The following is a 6,787-nucleotide window of genomic DNA, read 5'->3' as shown; positions in this document are numbered from 1 at the left end:
TAGCGGGAAATGATATTTGTCGTGCATCGGATAAAAGGCATAATAGAAGGTGGGGGGGGGGGGGGGGAGGGGAGGGTTAGATCTCGACCGTTACACATCAAATATTTTCGATACGAGTGTCATTTGTTTTTCACCGGCCTTGTCTTGTTTCTCCAAGCACCAATCCCCATTTCACTGCCTCCGCCCTCCCTGCCCAAACAACCTCATTGATGTCCTCCTTGGTCTCACTGTTGTCTCCCATTCTTTCTTCTAGCTTACCCTTCACCTTCTCGACCATCCGTGCCACTAGATCTAGTTGGTCATCCGCCACCAGGCATCAACCGAAGGTTTCAAGGTAGGACACCGACACCCCCACAAGGCAATTTGTTTATGTCCGAGGGTGGAGCATCGACTTAAAGCATCAAACATCACCGAGTCCTCGGAGGGCGGCGGTCGCAGCTCCCCTCCCCATCCCCTTCTTTCCCTTCCTCCCCTTGCCTCAATGCCCCATGGATCAACGTGTTCTCTCCGCAAAGCCTGACAGCGAACGGCCGTTGCTTAGTTTTTCCAACAATAAATAAAGGTGGGGAAAAGATAAAAGCATTTTTTGTGGTTTTAAAAAATCGTGCACTCACCAGATCCACAGAGGCGAGCATTCAGATCTCACCAACCGCATGCCCCACGCACCAACCAATCGCCAGCGGTTTATAAATAAGCACACCCCTAAACCCCTCACCCTCGCCGTTCTCTGCCTCTCCTCCTCCTCCTCCCCGTTGCTCGCCGCCGTCCCTCTCCGCCTCCGCGCACCCAGGGTAAGCGAGCCCTCTCCCTCCCTCCTCCGTGCACCCGTGAATCCACACGCACGAGCGCACGCCGGGCTTCCCCCCTAGATCCGTGCACCACCGGATCGGCTGTCCCGCGCGCTTTGAATGACTATCTGTGTTGGTTATCAGTCGTAGGATCGATCGCCCGGCCACCGCCGGCGGGTATCGTCCTCGGCCCGTGTCCCGTAGGCAGCGCCGGTAGGCGGCGCGGCGGAGAGCTCGGCTGCTCTGTTTGCAGGTACAGGGGCGGGAATGGGCTGCTCTGTTTCCGCGAATAGTTTTTTCTGGTGCCGTTGCGGAGGTCCGATCTGAGCCGATCGAGCGCTCAGATCCGATCTCCGATCACGGAAATGGCCAGGCCGTTTTCGTGGTTTCGGATTAGGGGATCTGGCGCTTCTCGTCGTTAAATTTTGATTCAGTATTATATTCGTGGGATTGCTAAATCGACCAAGTCTCAGTCTGATGCTATATGCGTGGGATCTTACATAGAGATCCATGCAAACTTTTCTTTTTAGTTTTCCTTTTCGTTCTTACATAGTATGCCACTTGAATTTGACATAGTTAAGTCTGAGTCGACTGAGACCTGGCTACACTATATTTAGGCCCATGCTCTGTTTATTAGGTGCCCAGCCCAGTGGTTCTGGATCTGACCCTGAGCCCAGAGGTTTATCACCTCGGATTTATTATTCAGTTCGCTAGCTATTTATTTGTTTATGGTTAGTGCATGGGTACTGGCGTGTAGCTCAAAAGATCTGAAAATTCTGCTATTAGTGTCCATGCATGCAGTGTCCCACCCTTTGCTGGTGTGACAGGGACACTCCCACTGCCACTGCCTCCCACCAATTGTTGTTAGGATTTATGTACCAACCCTGAGGTCTACATGGTAGTGGTTGCTGTTGGTACACCTAACCTAACCTACCTACCTGTATTGATTTAGTTCAGTTTTCTACTTTTGTTCTTTTAGACACTAGCAAATCAGGTGTACGATTCCATGCCTAACAGGTTTCCTGCAAGAACCAAGAAATTTTAATGAATTCGTTTTATTGTTTGTTCACTATGTTTCTAGTTAGTTGCTTGCAGAAAATTGTTACTGAATTTTTTTATTTTGTAAGTTAGTTTTCTTCAGGTTACGTTTAAATTATAGAGATCCATAGTCTCAGTTGCAAGATCCTAACTCTCTTAGCTGGATCAAGCTGATTCTAATTCTATTATTTATGCAGAAAGATGGCGTCCCACATTGTCGGATACCCGCGCATGGGCCCCAAGAGGGAGCTCAAGTTTGCCCTGGAGTCTTTCTGGGATGGCAAGAGCAGCGCCGAGGATTTGGAGAAGGTTGCCACCGACCTCAGGGCCAGCATCTGGAAGCAGATGGCTGATGCTGGGATCAAGTACATCCCCAGCAACACCTTCTCCTACTATGATCAGGTTCTTGACACCACCGCCATGCTCGGTGCCGTCCCAGACCGTTACTCATGGACCGGTGGGGAGATCAATTTGAGCACCTACTTCTCGATGGCTAGGGGTAACGCCACCGTCCCTGCTATGGAGATGACCAAGTGGTTCGACACCAACTAGTAAGTCCACCGGATTCTACCTAAGGTTGTTCTCACATAGTTTATTCTGTATCTAGTACTTTTACTAACGACATCTTTTACTATTGCAGCCACTTTATCGTCCCTGAATTGGCTCCTAGCACCAAGTTCTCCTACTCTTCTCACAAGGCTATCAATGAGTACAAGGAGGCTAAGGCGGTATGATAGTAGAATCATATATTAGCTGACTTTCTATATCTTGTGAAATTTTACCCTTGTGACGTTAGCCTGCCTAATTGTTATTTTTGAACACGCAAGCATTGTGATGACACCCTGATCACTCTAGAATGCCCCTGTTTTAATCAAATCTCAAGTGATAGTAGTAATAAACTATTTCTTATTCCTACATTTGCTTAACTGTTTTGAACTAGTAAAAGAGTTGCAAGTTACATTAAGGTGCAGTTTTACATTGATATTTCAGAACATTCTCACTCTTGTCTGATCAAATTGGTTAATGGCCAACCAAGTAACTCTAATAATTACTTTATATAGTTGTAACATCTCATTACCATAGGTCCTGTGCTGAAAACTTTGAATGTAGAAAGTGTTGAATAGCAAAAATGAGATTGCAGTTACTAATTATATTTTCACTACAAACCCTGCAACGTGGTAATAGCGATGCTGGTAGGATTACATGGTTTAGCACCAGGTTGTCAATGTACCTGATTTGACAAGCTTTCAGCTACTAATTATCTGTTCATTATAATCCCTCCAATGTGGGAATAGTGATGCCGGTATGATTACAGAGTTAAGCAGCAATTTCTGAATTTTGTGACGTTCACTCGGAAATGAATCTTAGTGTTTCTTTTAAAGGTTATTTGCGTGCTTGTATTGTATGTCTTATATTATGTGCACTCGCTACTCATGCAGCTTGGCGTTGATACCGTCCCAGTACTTGTCGGACCAGTCTCATACTTGTTGCTCTCAAAGGCCGCCAAGGGTGTAGAGAAATCATTCTCTCCCCTTTCCCTTCTTAGCAGCATCCTTCCCGTCTACAAGTAAGCATAGAAACGAGTAAATGACTACTATTGCACGTAAATCATCAGTTGATAATTTGACGTATCATGGTTTTTAGGGAGGTTATTGCTGAGTTGAAGGCAGCTGGCGCTTCATGGATTCAGTTTGATGAGCCCACCCTTGTTAAGGACCTTGAATCCCACCAATTGTCTGCATTCTCTGCAGCTTACGCAGAACTTGAGTCCGCACTTTCTGGATTGAACGTTCTTGTTGAGACCTACTTCGCTGACGTTCCCGCAGACTCGTACAAGTATGCTTCTTTTTTGTGCCAGTTTACCAATTTTAATCAATTGTTCCTTCTATATACCCTTTTGTTGGAATATCACATTTAACCTTGACTGTGGTTTTGACCGCTACTTCAGGACTCTTACATCATTGAGCAGTGTAACTGCTTATGGTTTTGACCTTGAACGTGGAACCAAGACTCTTGAGCTTGTCAAGAGTGGTTTCCCTGCTGGAAAGTACCTCTTTGCTGGTGTCGTAGATGGACGCAACATTTGGGCTGATGACCTTGCTGCATCTCTCGCCACTCTTCAGTCTCTCGAGGCTGTTGTTGGGAAGGGTAAGCATGTTATGCCATGTAGAAGTTTTCCTTATTATAGGCTTGCAGCTACAATTTCCAGTTTCTGACTATGACATTTGTGCAGACAAGCTTGTCGTATCGACTTCGTGCTCACTCATGCACACTGCTGTGGACCTTGTAAATGAGACCAAGCTTGATGATGAGATTAAGTCATGGCTCGCATTTGCCGCCCAAAAGGTCGTTGAGGTGAACGCCCTTGCCAAGGCATTGGCTGGTCAAAAGGATGAGGTAAGATAAACGTTTATGACCTTAATTTGCATCCTCTTGACTAGAGCCTGGTTTTCGTTTTTATATTTCATACAATGACCCGTTCATTTCTATATGTTATCATCTGCAGGCTTACTTCGCAGCAAATGCTGCTGCTCTGGCCTCAAGAAGGTCGTCACCACGTGTCACAAATGAGGAGGTCCAGAAGGCTGTAAGTAACCTGGGCTTCAAAACTGCACATTCCAATTCCATGCTGACATAACATGTACACAATCCATAATCATATATTTCTTACAGGCTACTGCTCTCAAGGGCTCTGATCACCGCCGTGCTACCACCGTTAGCGCTAGGTTGGATGCGCAGCAGAAGAAGCTCAACCTTCCGGTCCTTCCCACGACCACCATTGGATCATTCCCACAGACCGTGGAGCTCAGGAGAGTTCGCCGTGAGTACAAGGCAAAGAAGTGAGTAATATTCATAATGCCTCTTCATTAACCAATTATATTTTGTTTATTGCTCATAAATTAATTGTGTTTCAGGATCTCTGAGGAGGAGTACACCAACGCCATCAAGGAGGAAATTAGCAAGGTTGTTAAGATCCAAGAAGAGCTTGACATTGATGTGCTTGTGCACGGAGAGCCAGAGGTCAGTATCCTTGTGTCATTGATGTTCTGTTTGAGAAAATACCTTTTTATTTTCTCAAGCACAAAATGTAATGACTTGTTTTTGATATCTTGAGATGTCCAATTCTGTGTTTGACCGAGTTGATATGCATTTCACAGAGGAACGATATGGTTGAGTACTTCGGTGAGCAGCTCTCTGGTTTCACATTCACTGCCAATGGCTGGGTGCAATCTTATGGATCCAGGTGCGTCAAGCCACCGATTATCTATGGTGACGTGAGCCGCCCCAACCCCATGACTGTGTTCTGGTCCAAGATGGCACAGAGCATGACTGCTCGCCCAATGAAGGGAATGTTGACAGGCCCTGTCACAATCCTTAACTGGTCTTTTGTCAGAAATGACCAACCGAGGTTAGTAGCTTCCTAAAAAAATATTTGCAGGATGTTGAGGATAGCACCTGTCTTTAGAGGCTAAATCTGCTGCTTCATATTTTATCAGGTTTGAGACTTGCTACCAGATTGCTCTTGCAATCAAGAAGGAGGTTGAGGATCTTGAGGCAGGCGGTATTCAGGTAGGCACTGTTGTATTTGTTTCACATTTGAGCAACGGGATCCATGCACATAATGAGTGTAGCTGGGATTTTTTCTAAATGGTTCCCTTTGCAGGTCATCCAAATTGACGAGGCTGCTTTGAGAGAGGGTCTGCCACTCCGCAAGTCTGAGCACGCTTTCTACTTGGACTGGGCCGTGCACTCCTTCAGGATCACCAACTGCGGTGTCCAGGACACCACCCAGGTAAAAATCTGCTTCAGTGGAGCCTTGCAGGAACCTACCTTTCTTCTGGATCATTGCATTGCAACTGACACATTCTCTCTTTATAGATCCACACCCACATGTGCTACTCCAACTTCAACGACATCATCCAGTCCATCATCAACATGGACGCTGATGTGATCACCATTGAGAACTCGCGGTCTGACGAGAAGCTTCTCTCCGTCTTCCGCGAGGGTGTGGTGTACGGTGCAGGCATTGGCCCGGGTGTGTACGACATCCACTCCCCCAGGATCCCGTCCAAGGAGGAGATTGCCGACCGTGTCAACAAGATGCTCGCGGTGCTCGACACCAACATCCTGTGGGTGAACCCTGACTGCGGTCTCAAGACCCGCAAGTACGCCGAGGTCAAGCCTGCGCTCACCAACATGGTTGAGGCCGCCAAGCAGATCCGCGCCGAGCTCGCCAAGGCGCAGTAAGCCGTGCTTGTATAGCAGCTCCCCACTTTTAATTGCAAGGAGGATGTCACCACCATAGCCGTGTTTACTTTTGAATAATCTGGGTCTCGTATCCACTTGTTGGTTAGGCTAGTTTGTTTCTAGGTGCGGCGCGATGTGCTCATCCCTTGATTTGGTGGTTTTTGAGGCGGTTGTCGGTGTGTATTGTAAACTGAGTGGCGAATTGTTCATCTAAGTCTGAGTTTGTTACGTTATGTTTCAAATTACAAAATTTCTCCAGATGTTCTGTCTTAGTCTCACATTGTTCGTTGTTTGTGTGTTGGCTTGCCAATTGCGCTGCTGTTACTTTGCCCCATATTGGATGTAATAATGTCCTATATTATGGGATAGAGGGAGTAGCCAGGAGCTTAACTTAAAATAATTATCAGTGCACGTTAGGCATGACACCCTACCGTTGCTGCTCTGACGAGGCCATAAGCAATGCCCATGCATTGCAATGAGATATAAATCTTCTAGTACGTCGGCTCGTGATTTATCTGTCAATAATAATGCGATTATGTAAAGAAATGATTTCCATCGCCGGGCTGAGCAATGCCAACCTGACCTTTCCAGCTCCGTCGATGTTTTTATTTGTTGTATCTTTGAGAATAAAGATTTTCCAGCACTATATTGACAGCAGTATTATACTAGGATTGGCAGCAAAGAGTTTGGAGCTGCCATTTAACAAAACAGTA

At 46.3% G+C, this 6,787-nt stretch overlaps 1 protein-coding gene across 2 annotated transcripts; it reads left to right on the top strand.

The window, feature by feature from the left end:
- The first annotated feature begins 572 nt into the window (after nt 1-572).
- On the top strand, nt 573-6,332 carry LOC123119218 (5-methyltetrahydropteroyltriglutamate--homocysteine methyltransferase 1). Of its 2 annotated transcripts, none has more exons than XM_044538930.1 (14): nt 573-791; nt 2,024-2,377; nt 2,467-2,554; nt 3,266-3,393; nt 3,471-3,662; nt 3,775-3,974; nt 4,060-4,223; nt 4,333-4,413; nt 4,500-4,666; nt 4,742-4,847; nt 4,985-5,235; nt 5,324-5,396; nt 5,491-5,619; nt 5,706-6,332. In XM_044538930.1, the coding sequence occupies exons 2-14, from the start codon at nt 2,028-2,030 to the stop codon at nt 6,072-6,074; spliced, it is 2,298 nt and encodes a 765-aa protein (XP_044394865.1). In that variant the 5' UTR covers nt 573-791; nt 2,024-2,027; the 3' UTR covers nt 6,075-6,332. The 2 variants fall into 2 exon arrangements, with proteins under 2 accessions (XP_044394865.1, XP_044394866.1); XM_044538931.1 differs by having other exon boundaries at nt 725-1,041.
- Nucleotides 6,333-6,787: the final 455 nt, after the last annotated feature.

This window comes from Triticum aestivum, chromosome 5D, assembly GCF_018294505.1.
Source record: "Triticum aestivum cultivar Chinese Spring chromosome 5D, IWGSC CS RefSeq v2.1, whole genome shotgun sequence".
Lineage (NCBI taxonomy): Eukaryota > Viridiplantae > Streptophyta > Magnoliopsida > Poales > Poaceae > Triticum > Triticum aestivum.
The sequence above is the reverse complement of the archived record's forward strand: the minus strand, read 5'-3'. Positions and strand labels throughout refer to the sequence as shown.

What these genes read in the sequence shown, in the direction of transcription:
- LOC123119218 (XM_044538930.1), top strand. Translation starts at nt 2,028, where the DNA reads ATGGCGTCCCACATTGTCGGATACCCGCGCATGGGCCCCAAGAGGGAG. An exon ending in TGGCTGGTCAAAAGGATGAG is followed by an intron (nt 4,224 to 4,332) that starts GTAAGATAAACG and finishes TATCATCTGCAG; the next exon opens with GCTTACTTCGCAGCAAATGC. An exon ending in TTGAGGCAGGCGGTATTCAG is followed by an intron (nt 5,397 to 5,490) that starts GTAGGCACTGTT and finishes TTCCCTTTGCAG; the next exon opens with GTCATCCAAATTGACGAGGC.